At 40.3% G+C, this 19,101-nt stretch overlaps 1 protein-coding gene across 1 annotated transcript in view; it reads right to left on the bottom strand.

Moving 5' to 3' along the window:
* LOC124722915 (synaptojanin-1) overlaps positions 1 to 19,101 on the bottom strand; it is a 138,333-nt gene that overhangs the window by 46,692 nt on the left and 72,540 nt on the right. Inside the window, exon 11 of the mRNA XM_047248066.1 lies at positions 9,448 to 9,630. Coding sequence (XP_047104022.1) covers positions 9,448 to 9,630 — 183 coding nt within the window. The remainder of the gene's footprint in view (positions 1 to 9,447; positions 9,631 to 19,101) is intronic.

The raw sequence follows: 19,101 nt of genomic DNA, 5'->3' as shown, positions 1-19,101 counted from the left end.
AACAACCAACAATATGTCTGTCTGCAAGAATGGCCACTGAGAAACTATGGTCAAGAGACAGCTGGATCACCCAGTTGCTGAGCGCACTACCCAGCACAATGTTCTTCTCTTCAATGACTGCTTCACAGACTGTGTCATCTGGATTCTTCTACCAACACCAGCTTTTCTGAATTGCACAGGTGGGAAATCTTTCTGCAATATATTCTACATTCCTGTAACCCCCTTCGCCTCAGCCTTTATTAGTCCTGTCCTTCATTCATCTATCCCCTTCCCTGCTCCCACTCTAGCAATACACCATGCTGCCACTCTAGCACTACACAGCCTTTTATACAGCAACACACCCACTAGTCTCTCTACCCCACCCCACTTTTCTTTCTGTTCCTCTATTTCTCCCCCCCCCCACCCCCCCCCCCCCCCCACTAACGCCACCTAGCCTCCTGACTGCACTTAGCTGCCCTACTCTTCTCCCCACATCCCTGCATACTCCCACAAGCAGCACTTTACTGTTCCCCACCCCTACCCTGCTATACTTCTCCTTCCTCACGCCAGCCCTCCTCCTTATCCACACCACACTTATTGCTTGCCCATCACGTGTAGTTGCTCACAGTCTGGCCTCCAGTGTCCAGTGGCAGTGGCCATGTATGTGTGAGTATTGCTTGCGAATTTTAACTGTCTTTTTTGTGTGCCTGTCCGCAACTCATCATCTCCTCCATGTGGTGAGTAGCAATCTATCATTTTCATAACACTGTCATTATTTCATACTGGATTTTCCATTGTTTGATTTTTCCATACTTGTATGTTTCGTTCATGATCAGACAGCTCCCTATTTCTTCTCACATTGCCACAAGCAGCCTAAAAAACACTGTTCCTTTAAAATTTGTCTCCTCTCCTCCCAGACAGCTCCCTATTTCTTCTCACATTGCCACAAGCAGCCTAAAAAACACTGTTCCTTTAAAATTTGTCTCCTCTCCTCCCGGCATAGCTCCTACTTCTGAAAGAGTCAGAAGCACCCTCCGTTTTGCAATAGCACCCAGACCTTAAATACCTCTACAACTTTCTCCACAAGATCTACGACTTTCTCGAGTCAATCCCTGAAACAAGAACACCTCTCCCTCCCGTATCTTACCTGTTCTCATCTTCCATCACCTTCCCAAAATTTGGAACATCCTTGTCAAACTATATGACCCCTGTTCCACCTACTTTATGCACCCACCCACTGATACATACTCCAGCCCTACTGCAGGTAGATCAACATGTGAAATGACCCACATTATTTACGAACTGACATTGTAACTGATTGGCACTTAAAAAATTGGCTACCTCCAGGCTGGCAGCAGATCAAATGAATAAACATAGCAGAACTGCTTGCATTGGCAATTTCCAGTACCCAGTTGCTGAACCTGCTCTACAGAAAGACTCAAGACACTTACATGGCTGCTACACCCCACCAGCCATTTGGACCCTCCCACTCAGTACCAACTTCTTGCAATTCTGGAGATGGGAACTTGCTCTACAACATATCATCACATTAGTACATGAACTAGAAAACTCGAATTTTTGCACTTTTGAGTTATGTAAATGGCTCTCGCCTACTTCATGTGTTCAATTTAATGCTACAACTGGATATATCTCAGAATTTACCATTGGGACACATTAATTTCAATAAATAGGTACGTATTAAACAAGAGAGTATTTCTGTGCTATGAGTTACCCAGATGTGCTGCAATAAGTTCAGTGGACAAAAAATTAAGTCACCTCGAGACAAATCATTACAAGCATCATTTCATTTCATACCATGTAGTTTCACAGCTGGACTTGATAACCACCTGGATTCAGTTAAGAAGTGATTCCAGAAGGTTGTGCAGCTACATCACATCCAAGTTAACCCACTCGCTGAGGGTTTGATCGTGTAATTCCACCAAACTGCTAGGATGCTGATGTTGGCACTTTACGCACTGTTCCAATGTGTACCACAAATTTTCTATGGGGTTCAAGTATGATGATTTTGCAAGTCATATTCTCCCAGCCCAATGAACTCTGTTGTTGTTGTCTTGAAAAAAATAGGAATATCACATACTATCATGCAAATGTAGACTGAAACGCAAAACCCGCTCATTCAGAATGTCTAAATAAATATGCTGGTTCATGCCAGCGCTCAGTTCAGTGATCGGGCCCAATTCATGATAAGAAAAACACCCCCAAAACGTCACAGACCCATCTACAGCTTGAACTTGACCTTTCACACATTCAGGATGAAATGCTTCATTTGGCCTCCAGTTCACTCATCAATGTGCGTCATCTGAATGTAGGCAAAAATGTGATTCATCAGACCACATTAAGTTCTGCCAATCAAATACTCTCCATGTCTGATGAACTCCAGCCCACTGAAGATGCGCAGCTTTATGTGTGGGAGCAATGGCCTCTTGTGAGGTGACTGGCTCCAAATGTTTCATTGCACGCAGTTCCCGTCAGAATGTTCTCCTGCTTCATTCACTGCCTGCAGCAATTCCTGTAATGTTCGGAAGTGATTCTGATTCACAAGCCTTGAAATGCATTTTGGTTCCCTCTCAGTCAGGTTCTTTTTCTGACCACAATTCTTACATCATGTTTCATGGCCATGTGTGTTACACCACTGCTTGTAGACACAAATAGTCCGCCAGGAAATGCCAACAAATCCAGCACCTTCACACACCATATAGCCATGGGCATAGCCAAACACGATTGCTCCTTTTGCACTCTTGTCATGTCCTTACATTTATCCTTGTTTATTTGCAATGTCCGCTTGAAACATACATGTCTAACTGATCACAACTTCCTTATGCTCACACAGAGGCAGTGCACATGAGGTTGAACACACAACTCGACTGCTGTGCCATTTATTCAGGCTTAAAAATTCAGCTGTGTGTGCACATTGGGTACACAAATTTTTTGTCCGGTGAACTTATGAACTGCCAATGATGAGATAACTATAATGCTAGAAGTAAATATCTAGAGTTACATTGGCATAATACTTAACCAGCATACAATGTTGGTATATTTCTGTAGCCTGAGCATCAATAGTATTATCTACATTGTCAAAAATGTTTGATGAGCAATTTTTTTTTCCATTCTTTACATGTTAGTCAAGTTTATGTTGTAGTGAAGAAATTAGGTGTGTATGTTAGATTTCAGAACTCAATTATAGTTTTGTTATTTATGAGTTCCAGAGGGGGGGATGATGGAAGCTGTTCTATGGAATTTAGAGTCTAATCCTGATATGTATTACAACATTCTCCTAAAGTACCATAGTTTTGAACTCCTACTGCAATGCTTTATTCCTCTTCCCTGTTTCGTTAATTTCCTTAGAGACATTAAAGTGGTAACATTAAATATTATCTTCTTTAATTTTTTTTGTATGTTTGTTAAGCTGAATAGTAAGAAATGTTTCAAATATAAAATAGGCAATATACTAAAACATGTTTCAGTTGTTCTGTAGGTGGCACTGGTTCTTTGCGTGTCCTGAGGGTAAAACCATCAGAATCAGCCACTTTGCCTTCTACTTTGCTTGCCAGTGGCAACACTTGTAATTCAGTTTCTCCATCTGATACCCCCTCTGCTATTTTGGAATATCAACCATCATCTGATGATGAATCAGATGAAGAGTCACAAAGAAGAGCAAGTGCTTTTATTTCAAGTACTAAAAGCCAGTTAATGTTAACAAAGTAGATCACGAGACATGGAAAAAGCAACTGAAGATGACATTACTATGTGCAGCCCTTAAAAGGACAGAATTTAGAATGCATGGAAGAAACTAATTCAAGAACAAGCAACACTAGGAAAAAATTAAAATATCCAAAACAGTGGGCAAAAAATGTTTCCTAATTCATACAATAGTGCAGAGAATTCTACATTTCATTCAGGAAAATGCCTGCTCCATGAGTATGCATGAAAGATCCATGTAGAAGAAGGTGTTATAAAATGTTTACACATTCACAAAGGCTAAACATTTTTGAAAGATGATATAAATTAGAGGCGTACGAGAGAAAAGAGATTTTTACTCACAGCAGCATAGACAAGATCATTAAAATGACTAGCACATGAGTGAATTCCAAAAAAAAAATTTCACGGTTGCCACAAGTAACAAATCTGAGTTTGTAACAACATGTTTCTGAATGAATAATGGCGATGTGGATATGGCAATGGAGAAAAGAACATCCAAAACCACAAGTGAAGAAATGGACAGTTTGAGGACTCATTTTTCAGTTGTTGAACATCAATATTGCCACTTTGGGACAAATAAAAAATTTCTGAGTCCATCACTTGATATTACATTTACAAACTTCCTGCACAAAAACCTACCACATTAAGGAGCTCCAGAAGGACAAGGACGTAACTCATCATCTGAAGATTAGAAGAATGACTTTCGACGACAATTCCCCCGCCCCCCCCCCCTCCCCCCAAATTTTGTGGCATGTTTGAAGATGTAAAAGTGAAGGAATAACAGAGCATTTTCTGATTTTCTGAAGATTTGATATTACAAGGTATGATTAAAGCAATTCTTGCATGTTTCAATGTTATTACATATTCCCTTGCAAATCTACATCTACATGTATATCCATACTCCACAAGCCACCTGACGGTGTGTGGCGTAGGGTACCTTGAGTATCTCTATCGGTTCTCGTATTGTTGGTGGAAAGAAAGATTGTCGGTAAGCCTCTGTGTGGGCTCTAATCTCTCTGATTTTATCCTTATGGTCTCTTCGTGAGATATACATAGGAGGGAGCAATATACTGCTTGACTACTCGGTGAAGGTATGTTCTCGAAACTTCAACAAAAGCCCGAACCGAGCTACTGAGCGTCTCTCTTGCAGAGTCCTCCACTGGAGTTTATCTATCATCTCTGTAACGCTCTCACAATTACTAAATGATCCTGTAACGAAGCGCGCTGTTCTCTGTTGGATCTTCTCTATCTCTTCTGTCAACCCTATCTGGTACGGATCCCACACTGATGAGCATTATTCAAGCAGCGGGCGAACAAGTGTACTGTAACCTACTTCCATTGTTTTCGGACTGCATTTCCTTAGGATTCTTCCAATGAATCTCAGTCTGGCATCTGCTTTACAGACAATTAATTTTATATGGTCATTCCATTTTAAATCACTCCTAATGCCTACTCCCAGATAATTTATGAAATTAACTGCTTCCAGTTGCTGACCTGCTGTATTGTAGCTAAATGATAAAGGACCTTTCTTTCTATGTCTTTGCAGCACATTACACTTGTCTACATTGAGACTCAATCGCCATTCCCTGCACCATGCATCAACTCATTGCAGATCCTCTTCCATTTCACTACAATTTTCCATTGTCACAGCCTCTCGATATACTACAGCATCATCCGTAAAAAGCCTCAGTGAACTTCCGACATTATCCACAAGGCCATTTATATATACTGTGAATAGCAACAGTCCTACGACACTCCCCTGCGGCACACCTGTAAGCACTCTCACTTCAGAAGACTTCTCTGAATTGAGAATGACATGTTGTGTTCTGTTATCTAGCAACTCTTCAATCCAATCACACAATTGGTCTGATAGTCCATATGCTCTTACTTTGTTCATTAAACGACTGTGGGGAACTGTATCGAACGCCTTATGGAAGTCAAGAAACACGGCATCTACCTGGGAACGTGTGTCTATGGCCCTTTGAGTCTGCGGACGAATAGCGCGAGCTGGGTTTCACATGATCATCTTTTTCGAAACCCCCCTACACAGTAGATTTCTAGTCTCCAGAAAAGTCATTATATTCGAACATAATATGTGTTCCAAAATTCTACAACTGATCGACGTTAGAGATATAGGTCTATGGTTCTGCACATCTGTTCAATGTCCTTTCTTGAAAACGGGGATGACTTGTGCCCTTTTCCAATCTTTTGGAATGCTACGCTCTTCAGAGACCTACCACTGCAAGAAGGGGGGCAGGTTCCTTCGCGTACTCTGTGTAAAATCGAACTGGTATCCCATCAGGTCAAGCGGCCTTTCCTCTTTTGAGTGATTATAATTGTTTTTCTATCCCTCTGTCATCTATTTCGATATCTACCATTTTGTCATTTGTGTGACAATCCAGAGAAGGAACTACAGTGCAGTCTTCCTCAGTGAAACAGCTTTCGAAAAAGACATTTAGTATTTCGGACTTTAGTCTGTATCCTCTGTTTCGGTACAATTTTGGTCACAGAGTGTCTGGACATTTTGTTTTGATCCACCTACCACTATGACATAAGACCAAAATTTCTTAGGATTTTCTGCCAAGTCAGAACATAGAACTTTACTTTCAAATTCGTTGAACTCCTCTCGCATAGCCCTATTCACACTACATTTTGCTTCATGTAATTTTTGTTTGTCTAAAAGGCTTTGGCTATGTTCATGTTTGCTGTGAAGTTCCCTTTGCTTCCATAGCAGTTTTCTAACTTGGTTGTTGTACCATGGTGGCTCTTTTCCATCTCTTACGATCTTGCTTGGCACATGCTCATCTAATGCATATTGTACGATGGTTTTGAACTTTGTCCACTGAGCCTCAACAGTATCTGTACTTGAGATAAAACTTTTGTGTTGAGCCATCAAGTACTCTGAAATCTGTGTTTTGTCACTTTTGCTAAACAGAAAAATCTAATTACCTTTTTTAATATTTCTATTTATGGCTGAAATCACTGATGCTGTAACCACTTTATGATCGCTGAGTCCCTGTTCTGCGTTAACTGTTTCAAATAGTTCAGGTCTGTTTGTCACCAGAAGGTCTAATATGTTATCGCCACAAGTCGGTTCTCTGTTTAACTGCTCAAGGTAGTTTTCAGATAACGCACTTAAAAAAATTTACATATGTTTATGACAGTTTGCAGGTGCTTTATTTTGGAAATCACAAGTAGGTAACTCGCCATCTCATCTAGTGCAACAAGTACATATCTATATCTTTTTTTAGTTTAAAAAACCAATTTCAAAAGGAAAATCAGAACAAACCTACCTTTTTAAACTAAATAACCAGATTAGATCAGAATTATTTCAAACATGTTATGTACAGTGAAGCTTTCAAATTCTGAGAAATTTTTAAACATGTTTCTTTCAGTAACTGCTGTTCACTCCCTTTCCTGTATTGATGTTCATTAGAATTTAATTTGTTTTTATTATTTGCTTATTTATTCCCCCATCCATTTGCGCATCTGACCCTTCACCTCACATTCCTCTCCTTTCTCTTTTCACCTTTTTCTGTTTATTATTCTTTAACTGAATTAATACTTCCACATTTTATTTGCTATTCGTCTTCTCTGTGCTACTTCTATCACTTCCACACTGAAAAGGGCACTACGTGTACTAATGTTCTACCTCTACCTTAATTTATTCATTCATCCAAGGATCATCTTAAAATGATGTATGATTTGTCATCAAAATACAATGAAAATAAATGGCTGAAAAATACACATACAAACAGCTTATATATGTATGCTTTACAAGGATAGGACAGGGGATCAGCTATGGTCTTGATGAGGGAACCATCCCAGCATTTGCCTTAAATGATTTAGGAAAAGCACAGAAAACCTAAATCAGGATGGCATCGGACAAAGAAAAAACTCCATCCTCCCAAATATGAGTCCAGTGCCTTAACAACTGCACTACCTTGTTTGGTTGGTCCCATTTGTACAATGTCCTTTTATTCATACAGAATTTACACAAGAGAAGTTGTAGTACAAAAATACATTGCTCAAAAGAATTAAAGGGTAATTTTTTTGAAACACGGTCATTTCCCCCCATTGGGACTCACAAGTTTGAAATCTGGTTCAAAGGTGCCTACAACCTTCATCTGTAATGGTGCAAAAGCATTGTGCCCTGTGACATCGCCTGTGGTCTGGGCCATGTTTCAAATAGCTAGTTGTCAACATATGCAAAAAAAGCCAAGCTCATAAATTCATGTGAGGTATAAAGTGAGTTAATGAGGTCATATTGGCACAAAATATCCCCACAATTCTGTCCAATACTACCATGGACATGTCATGCTATGGCGAGATTGTCACACGTGCCTTACTAACACCTCACAGCTACTCTTGACACCTCTGCAATGGATGTCAGAATCGTGATGCCTACCATTGAAATCATGCAGTTTTCTTATGTGTGACTAAGGAAAACATTTCAGACATACTGCCACTCAAAATAAACATGAAAAGGCCTCTGGAGGTGGCATCAAGAGCATCAATGAAAGCACCTCTTCCCTTGGGGCTTTTATTTACACACATTTCCCAATGAAAACAGCAGTTTGCAGTGTGACATGCAACAGAATGATATTCTTCACAGTGCCTGAGACTGCTGTGTGGCAAAGTGAACTGCGGAAGAGAAAGGTTATCGAATTTGCATTCTTTCTACCAAACTTTTACAAAACATCATACTAAGAAATGCTGTACACATTCAGTGTGAAAGTGGTTAATTATGCCATATATATATCTAATAATTTCATTTTATTTTCTTACAGAGTCTTCTTAATTCTACCTTCCCAGATATCTGAGGGTGTTAAAATGCCTGGTTGTGGGACGCAGGGAGGTGCTCAGACCTCTGATCAAATCCACCTGGGGGAATAATGATGAGCGTAAGCGTGCTAGCCAGCCCAGATGTGGTTTTTAGGTGGTTTCCCACATGCGACTGGTTGAAAGGAGGAGGAGGAGATTAGTGTTTAATGTCCCGTCGACAACGAGGCCATTAGAGACGGAGCGCAAGCTCGGGTTAGGGAACGACAGGGAAGGAAATCAGCCATGCCCTTTCAAAGGAACCATCCCAGCATTTGCCTGAAAGGATTTAGGGAAATCACGGAAAACCTAAATCAGGATGGCCGGAGACGGGATTGAACCGTCGTCCTCCTGACTGGTTGAACACCAGGCTGCTACCTACGTCCCGTCTGTTACACGATTTGTAAACATTCTGAAAATGTTCTCTCACTTGCACATAAGATAACACTAGATGCAGATAGATGAGATACACAAATTCCATTCCCGGAGGAAGTAGCAACATCAGGAAGGGTACCCAGCCACCCACCACCGCTAACGACGTCAAATCCAAAATAAGATGCCAACCCCGTGGAGACATGAGACAAGACAAAGGAGAAGAAGAAGCAGCCTTCTTAATTCTCTCACTTCTTTTCAGTCCTCTAATATATCAATATTTCATCTACATTCAGTGTTATCTATTTTAAATCACTGCAGACATCACCATATTTTGTAATTTTAGTTTGTGTGACTATTTTATCTGTCAAATGGACTGTACGGCTCTCACTTTTGAATGATTTTATAATACTTGGGCTTTATGCCCTATGTTAGGGTTTATGATTTCTACAAATGTCTATGCTAATTATTGCGGCACAATTATGTCATACATTACTCTATAAAAGCAGTCTCCATATGGCAGAATTTAAATGTTTCATTTAAAATAACACTTACATTGAGATCCTGAGAGCTTTGGGGCATCTAGCAACCAGTCTGATAATGAAAGGTCTTTGTACACAACACTGCGAAAATGTCTGCCACCATTCACATTGTAAGTGCCAACTGCAATGCGTGCAGTTGACATGAACACATACTCATTGCAGCGTTTACACATCTCCCGTAAAACACTTGTTGGAGCTGTAAAATAAGAAGAAACAAACATAAAAGGTAATGTTAAATTTGTATCATATTCTACGGTGTGGCAATATCATTTACATCGATACAGAAAGACAGCTAAAACCAAGATGTTAGGATTATATTTGTTTAATGTGATGTTTTATGGTAATGGAAAGTCTTCGATGGAATATAAATAATGTACTGATTAAATGTAACAACTGACAGTATAGCTGAAGGTATTGACGGGTACATAAAAATAAATGAGAATGTTGCTAGCTTTCAGACAAATTCTTTTTCTGAGCTAACAGAACACACGCAAACGAGCACCCCCCCCCCCCCCCCCCCACACACACACACACACACACACACACACACACACACACACACACACACAACACACTTCCACGGCTACACTGTCCCACCTGATATGACATTGTGCTAGCAATACAACTCTACTGTAGTGAATGGCTGTGATGGATGAAGTGGATGAGAGGAGCAAAGAGATGAATAGTAGTAGGGAGAGTGGGGGAAGGGTGGCTGATAGATGAGAGGGAGATGCAGCAGGTTCACAGGATTGGAAGGTGGTATCAGTGAGCTTGTTCTGGCCACAGACAGGGGGAGTTGTGCACAGGTCATGATGATGTGGAGGAGTGGATTGGGTGAGGGATATAGAACAGAAGAGGAAGACTGCAGAGATGAAGTGGAGTACAGGATGAGTGAGGAACAGGGGTGGAGGTGGACACAGGGCACCGTGTATCCGAGATTCCATAATTCTCTTGGCCACAATCTCCACTAATCCCTTCCCCACAAAGACCTTGAAAATCCCCATAAAGACCTCGAAAAGTAGCCATCTTAGACAGCTTATAATATACTATGTGATTTGAATATTTAATGATGAACCCGATACCTTTTTTTAAATCCTATAATTTGTTATTTCAAAATTTTGTCTATAACACGAATTTCTGAGTAATCAATAAACAGTTCTGGCTAATAATTTGAGTATTTTGTTACATTTTAAAATTAAAAATGATAATTGGCAAAACCAATCATCTCTGACAAAAATACCCAAGTGCAGGGTATTTCAGTGTTCTTAGCAATGTAAAACCGAAGTATCTCGTATAAAAATAATCCACGTGACATAAAACCAAAGTATGTATGGTTACATTTAATGAGTAATTACTGAATATGTGTGTACAAGTGAAATAATAAGTAAATAATATGAAAAAGAGCACATATTTGTATTAAAGGTCAAATTTATAAAAGAAATTAATGTTAACAATTTTAGTCAAGTATTTAAATATTCTGTCACGAGAAGTGTCTCATAAAATTGTCCCAATACGATAAAACTGTAACTAAATTTTCAACAGAGCAAGAACTGTTGAAAGACAATAAATTTGATCATGGGCAGGACCACATATCTCAGTGTTATTTCAGACTTTGCCTCATTCAATGTTTCGATTAGGAGAAGATGAAGTAAAATTTTAAAGTGATCTAAACAAAATTATGTTTTGCACCTTCAGTCAGGCATAAAGTTTTCAGAACCCAACTCATCCCCTTGCTGAGCTGAGGAACTCTGCAGGTTTTGGTGTTTGTAAGTGTGCCACTATGCACATAAATTACAGCACTGCATTAGCAGTTAGTTAATATAGCTCACAAGTGCTCAGGTCAGAAACTAATATTCTGAAAAATCTGTAGGACACTAGAGGCCGTGTTCTCCACCCCTGCCCTATGACTCAACAACCTTCTTCACACTACACTCACATCTCCCTCTGCAGTCTCCCTCCTCCTTTGTTCTATCTTCCCTTTCTCACGCCATACTGCGTCTCATCTTGTACTACATACAACTGCTCATGCCTGTGGCCAGAATAAGCTCACCGGTGCCACATTCCTAATCCATATGTCTTGCCAACTTTCCCAGCTGTCAGCTAGTTTTCCTCAATTGCCTATCCTGTTCTCTGCCTTCTTCCTCCCCTAACCCTCTTCACCATGCACAACCCCTCACCCACTAAAACTGCATGTAGTCAGTCATGACAATGTGTGTGTGTGTGTGTATGTGTGTGTTTGTGTGTGAATTCTATTAGCTCTGAAAATGAATTCACCTGAAAGCTGCATACATTTTTAGTCTCAGGGGGTAAAAAACATAAAAATGTAATCACCATAGAATTTGAGGGCAAGGAAAAATTTCTTAATTTGGCACCCAAATAATTTGTTTCACTTATTTTTTGACATGGTCCCATTTCAAATTAGGACACTTTGTGCAACATTTTCCAAATGAGTGGTCTCCATCCCATATGTGTTATTCTGGGAGGTCTGCAAAACAAATATCTACATATACATAGATACTCTGCAGTCCACCATACAGCATGTGGTAGAGTGTACCCTGTACCACTACCGTACCGTTCCTGTCCTCCTCGCAAACAGAGCGAATGACAAACGACTCTCTACAAGTCTGCATGTGAGCCCTAATTTCTCATATCTTAGCTTTGTGGTTCTTATGCACAATGTATGTTGGTGGCAGTAGAATCATTCTACAGTCAGCTTCAAATGCTGGTTCTCCAAATTTTCTCAATAGTGTTCCTCAAAAAGAATGACACCTTCCATCCATGGATTCCCACTTGAGTTCCCGAAACATGATCGTAACACATGTGTGTTGTCTGAATCTGCCCGTAACAAACCTAGCACCCCGCATCTGAACTGCTTCAATGTCTTCTTTTGATCTAGAGATCCCAATCACTCAAGCAGTACTGAAGGACAGGTTGCACTCGCATCCTATATGCGGTCTCCTTTGCAGATGAACCACACTTTCCTAGAATTCTCCCAATAAACAAAAGTTGAACATATGCCTTCCCTACCATAATCCTCACATGCTCATTCTATTTCATATCGCTTTGTAACATTATGTCCAAATATTTAAATTACATGACTGTGCCAAGCAAGACACTACTAATGCTGTAATCAAACATTACGGGTTTGTTTTTCCAACTCATCTGCATTGACTTACATTTTTCTACATTTAGAGCTACCTGCCATTCATCACACCAACTACAAATTTTGTCAAGTCATCTTGTATTCTCATACAGTCACTCAAATTTGACACCTTATCATATGCCACAGCATCCTCAGCAAACAACCAATGATTGCTGCCCACCCTGTCTGCCAATTCTTTTATATACATAGAAAATAACAGCAGTCCTATCACACCTCCCTGGAGCACTTATGATCATACTCTTGTCTATGATGAAAACTCGCCATCGAGGACAACACACTGGGTCCTATAACTTAAGAATTCTTTGAGCCACTCACATGCGTGTGAACATATTCTTTAACAGCCTGCAATGGGGCACAATATCAAACGCATTCTTGAAATCTAGAAATAAGGAATCTGCCTACTGCGCCCCATCCACAGTTCACAGTACATCATGTGAGAAAAGGGCAAGCCAAGTTTTGCACGAGCGATGCTTTCTAAAATCATGCTGATTCGTGGATGTACTATTCTCGGTCTCAAGAAAATTTACTACATTTGAACTGAGAATGTGTTCAAGGATTCTGCAGCAAACCTATGTGAGAGATATTGGTCTGTAATTCCGTGGGTCTGTTCTTTTGCCCTTCTTATACACAGCAGTCAGCTGCACTTTTTCCAGTCACTTTGGTCTTTGCGCTGGGTGAAACATTCACAGTAAATGCAAGCAAGATAAGGGGCCAGTGCTGTAGAGTACTCTTTGGGTAACCAAATTGTGATTCCATACAGACCTGGTGATTTATTTGTTTTCAACTCTTTCAGGTAATTCTCTTATGTCAGGGATGCTTATTACTATGTCATCCATACAGGAGCCTGCTCGATGGTCAAATGATTATACATTTGTATAATTCTTCTGCCTGAATGATTGCTTGAACATGTAATTCAAAACTTTGGCTTTTGTTCTGCTGTCTTCAACTTCCACACCAGACTGATTCACAAGTGACTGGATGGAAGCCTTAGACCCACTTAGTAGTTTTACATAGGACCAAAATTTTCTTGGGTTCTCTGCCACACTTTTTGCTAATGTATGACGGAGGTAGTTATTGTATGCATTGTACATCAATCTTTCCACAGATGCATAAATCTCTAATAATCTTTGCTTGTCATCATGTGCATGTTCTCTTTTGAACTGGGAGTGCAACAGCCTCTTCTTCCTCAGCAATTCTGAATCTTGCCATTAAACCATAGTGGGTCTTTTCTGTCCTTAATCTACTTACTAGGCACATAATTCTCCAGGCCACAATTCACAATCTGCTTAAACTTTGCCCACAATTCCTCTAAGTCCATCCTACTGGAATTAAGTGATGTCAGTTCACTGTCTAAGTGAGATGCTAACAACTGATTATCTGCTCTTCCTAGCAAAAACACTCTCCTAGCCTTCTTAAACGAATTATTAACTTTCTTAACCATAGTTCCTATAATGACATCATGATCACTAATACTCATTTCTGTACTGATTTCCATTGCATGTGGACTGCTCAACTAATTGCTCAAGACAGTTTTCAGAAAATGTGTTCAAAAGCACTTTGCACGACTGTCTGTCTGTACCCCCTGCAATGAATACATAGACATCCCAGTCTATAATTGGTAGGCTAAAGTTGCCTCCAACTACCATTGCATGTTCTGGATATTTACACACTACTGACAATAGACTTTCTTTGAATGACACTAAACTATCACACCAGGTTCATGTGGCTGTAAAAATATCCAAAATCAACTCGGTTTCACCTAGAACTGTTATACGCGACCAGGTAACTTCAGTGTCAAAGTCAACTCTGACCTCAACAGACACACTACTTTTGTCAACTGCAATAAGTACTCCCCCCTCCTATGGCCTCTACTCCGTCTTTGTGATATACATTCCATGACTTGCTTAATATCTCAGAGCTTTCTACTTTGGGTTTCAGCCAGCTCTTGATCCCAAGAATAATTTGATCACAAGAACTTTCTTGGATGGCAATAAATTTGGAAACTTACTTACAAATATTTAGACAATTTACTGGCAAAATTTTGACAGTTGAGGTATTTTTACTCTGAACATGGTCTGACTTCCATTGCTGCATATCTACAGGGTGTTTCAAAAATGACCGGTATATTTGAAACGGCAATAAAAACTAAACGAGCAGCGATAGAAATACACCGTTTGTTGCAATATGCTTGGGACAACAGTACATTTTCAGGCGGACAAACTTTCGAAATTACAGTAGTTACAATTTTCAACAACAGATGGCGCTGCAAGTGATGTGAAAGATATAGAAGACAACGCAGTCTGTGGGTGCGCCATTCTGTACGTCGTCTTTCTGCTGTAAGCGTGTGCTGTTCACAACGTGCAAGTGTGCTGTAGACAACATGGTTTATTCCTTAGAACAGAGGATTTTTCTGGTGTTGGAATTCCACCGCCTAGAACACAGTGTTGTTGCAACAAGACGAAGTTTTCAACGGAGGTTTAATGTAACCAAAGGACCGAAAAGCGATACAATAAAGGATCTGTTTGAAAAATTTCAACGGACTGGGAACGTGACGGATGAACGTGCTGGAAAGGTAGGGCGACCGCGTACGGCAACTACAGAGGGCAACGTGCAGCTAGTGCAGCAAGTGATCCAACAGCGGCCTCGGGTTTCCGTTCGCCGTGTTGCAGCTGCGGTCCAAATGACGCCAACGTCCACGTATCGTCTCATGCGCCAGAGTTTACACCTCTATCCATACAAAATTCAAACGCGGCAACCCCTCAGCGCCGCTACCATTGCTGCACGAGAGACATTCGCTAACGATATAGTGCACAGGATTGATGACGGCGATATGCATGTGGGCAGCATTTGGTTTACTGACGAAGCTTATTTTTACCTGGACGGCTTCGTCAATAAACAGAACTGGCGCATATGGGGAACCGAAAAGCCCCATGTTGCAGTCCCATCGTCACTGCATCCTCAAAAAGTACTGGTCTGGGCCGCCATTTCTTCCAAAGGAATCATTGGCCCATTTTTCAGATCCGAAACGATTACTGCATCACGCTATCTGGACATTCTTCGTGAATTTGTGGCGGTACAAACTGCCTTAGACGACACTGCGAACACCTCGTGGTTTATGCAAGGTGGTGCCCGGCCACATCGCACGGCCGACGTCTTTAATTTCCTGAATGAATATTTCGATGATCGTGTGATTGCTTTGGGCTATCCGAAACATACAGGAGGCGGCGTGGATTGGCCTCCCTATTCGCCAGACATGAACCCCTGTGACTTCTTTCTGTGGGGACACTTGAAAGACCAGGTGTACCGCCAGAATCCAGAAACAATTGAACAGCTGAAGCAGTACATCTCATCTGCATGTGAAGCCATTCCGCCAGACACGTTATCAAAGGTTTCGGGTAATTTCATTCAGAGACTACGCCATATTATTGCTACGCATGGTGGATATGTGGAAAATATCGTACTATAGAGTTTCCCAGACCGCAGCGCCATCTGTTGTTGAAAATTGTAACTACTGTAATTTCGAAAGTTTGTCTGCCTGAAAATGTACTGTTGTCCCAAGCATATTGCAACAAACGGTGTATTTCTATCGCTGCTCGTTTAGTTTTTATTGCCGTTTCAAATATACCGGTCATTTTTGAAACACCCTGTACGACTGCCGTAGTATCTTGATTGTACCCGTAATGCTTTCTAGCCACAATTCTTTTATATATGAAAATAGGTGGAAGTTGGAAGGTGTCAAATATGGTGCCATTTTTCAAATTCTCGCTGAAGCACCTTTGTGGCCAACTCAACATCCTGATGAAGGCTTCGTGTCATATGTTTTTACGTACAGCTGGTACACAAGCCTGGTGTAATATTCACCAATTATAATTTTAGTTAAATGAGAAGATAATCCACTGCCACGATTCCTCTTATTTCTGGCACGAAGGGACACACACACATCTCATCTGTAGTTATATAGTCCAGGCAAACAGTAACCTCACCTAGAAAGTTTTGGAAATTCATTTTTTATGTTTTGAATATGGTTATTACAAATTTTAACCTGGAAACATCAAATCATCCTAATAAATTCAAAAAAGTTTAAATGAAGACACAAAATTTCCCCATAACAGGAAAAGGATGCATTTTCAAGTAAGACCATTCAATAGTGTTGGATACCCATAACTTTTGTGAAGCATAAGTCTTTCAGAGCCAATTTAAGGCACAGATACATAAAGAAATCTGTCAGTGCCAAATCTGAAGAATAAGAAAGGTGCTGAAAAACAGCCATATTTTGTTGAGAGAGAAAGCTGAACATGTGGATCCCACTGTGCAGATGCGTGTTGTGGAGGTAATTCCACTATCCACTCCGACTTGCTGGATAAATTGCAGCAACCATTTCAAAACTCCCTCATAAACTTTCACACTGACAGTTTGACCTTTGGGTAGAAATTAACAAAAGGTGATCATCATCATCATCTTATTATTAGATTCTGTCAACCAACTTTTCTTGGGAGGCAAGGAAGATGACGAATATCATGCCACTGGCTGTTGCTTGGTCTCTGGATCATATGTGTAGTATCAGGACTCATCCCCTGTCGTGATGGTTTCCAAAAACTGCAGATTCCGGTCAGAAACTTAGAAGAAATTTCCAGATCTTTTCACCTGAGTTTCCTTCTGTTCATCTGTCACAGTGCGTGTGGTACAAGCCAGGCACCAATTTTCCACTGTTTTTAAATGTTCATCAACAATAGTGCTTACACTGTCTTTGCTCATCTTCAATTCCTCCACTATCATTCTGAAAGAAAGCTGCCATTCATCCACAAGCATCCGTCACCCTCGTTCAATATTTTCTGACATTGCGTGGTTGACCTGAATGCACTGCTCATCTTTGGCACCTTCCTTTCAATTTCTAAAGCATTTAAACCATTCAAACACAAACTTTTTTCTCATTGCTTCAACACCATACGCTTGCACCAACATTTCATGATTTTCTAACTCCATTCCCCATAATTTGAAGCAAAAATTCATGTTACCACAATGTTCCATTTAGCAATGACACGAGTTCTTATACTGGCTCCATTACCTTGTTTGCAATGTGCACCACTGCTTCACTTCAGTGATGTGCACAATAGGGGCACTTGTCAACATCTCTTTCAATGCAAATGTGTGGACACCCATCCTAAGCAGTGTGGTTTTTAACATATGATACAATTCATCGAACTTTAAAGACATTCCTTGAATGTACTGTGTAGTTACAATTACAAGTGCAAATACTCCCAGAGGTCCAGTGTGGGCTGTAATTATCGTACGGCAGCAAAACATGGCAGATATTCTAAACTGCTTATGCAGAACCGATTTACACTGGCAATAATAAACTAGTTCCAATTTTGGTGACCAGGCGCAAATCTGGCACTGTGAGTGCAAGAAAGATGTATAGAAATGTTTCCATACCGAGTGGATTGGGAATGGGACGTGGGCAGAAAAGGTCAAACAAGTGAGAAAGGCATGGGTTGATTTTATTATTAACCGTCACTTACACTATTTGTTCAATAGGAGCACTGGAGACATTGGCAAGATGATGTACCATGCCAGATTTGCACCTGGTAGTCTACATTGGAACTTAGTTTTTTCCAGTGTTCATCAATTCCACATTAATGCATTACCATATCTACCAAGTTTCACTGCCATACAACAATTACAGAACACACTGGACCCCATGAGTAACTGCACATTAATTATACCCACCCAGTATACAAGATGTAATCAACAAATAATGGGAGTTTTTGTTTTCCTTAAAGAATCTTTACTTATTCATGAACATCAACATTGTTTCCTTCAAAGTAATCTCCCTGAGATATAATACACTTGTGAGCACTTTTTCATATCTTGGAAGTACTTCTGGAACTCTCTATTCATTATTGTGTTCGGTTCCTTCAGCAACTGTTTCTATCTCATAAATGGTGGCAAAACTATGTCCTTTCATGGTTCTCTTCAGCCTTAGAAACACAAAGAAGTTGCAGGGGACCATGTCCGGCAAATACAGTGGCTGAGGCAATGCAACCTCCCCCTTTCTTCTTCTTTTTTTTTTTTTTTTTGTCAAAAAGTCATGAACATGTATTGAGGTGTGAGTGGGAACATTATCATGATACAATTTCCATGAGTGGTTTTGCCACAATCCTGGTTGTTTTCTTCGGATGGCTTCACACAAACACCACATAACTTACAGGTAGTATTCCTTATTGATAGTACAGCCATACAAAAGGAACTTGTGATTCACTCTCCCATTGTAATATAAGAAAACAGTAAGATCATTCACATGTGACAGAACTTGTCAAACTCTTTCTGGCCTGTGCTCTTCAGACATTTTCCATTTGGACGATTGGGCCTTGTTTTGGATGTTGTACCCATTATACCTGTTGTCGACTTCATTCAGCAATTCCTGAGCGATGTCTACACAATGTCGTTTTTGATGGCCAAAATCCAATTTCAGAACAAATTTTGCTACTATACATTCCATGTCAA

Source organism: Schistocerca piceifrons, chromosome X (assembly GCF_021461385.2).
Source record: "Schistocerca piceifrons isolate TAMUIC-IGC-003096 chromosome X, iqSchPice1.1, whole genome shotgun sequence".
Lineage (NCBI taxonomy): Eukaryota > Metazoa > Arthropoda > Insecta > Orthoptera > Acrididae > Schistocerca > Schistocerca piceifrons.
The sequence above is the reverse complement of the archived record's forward strand: the minus strand, read 5'-3'. Positions and strand labels throughout refer to the sequence as shown.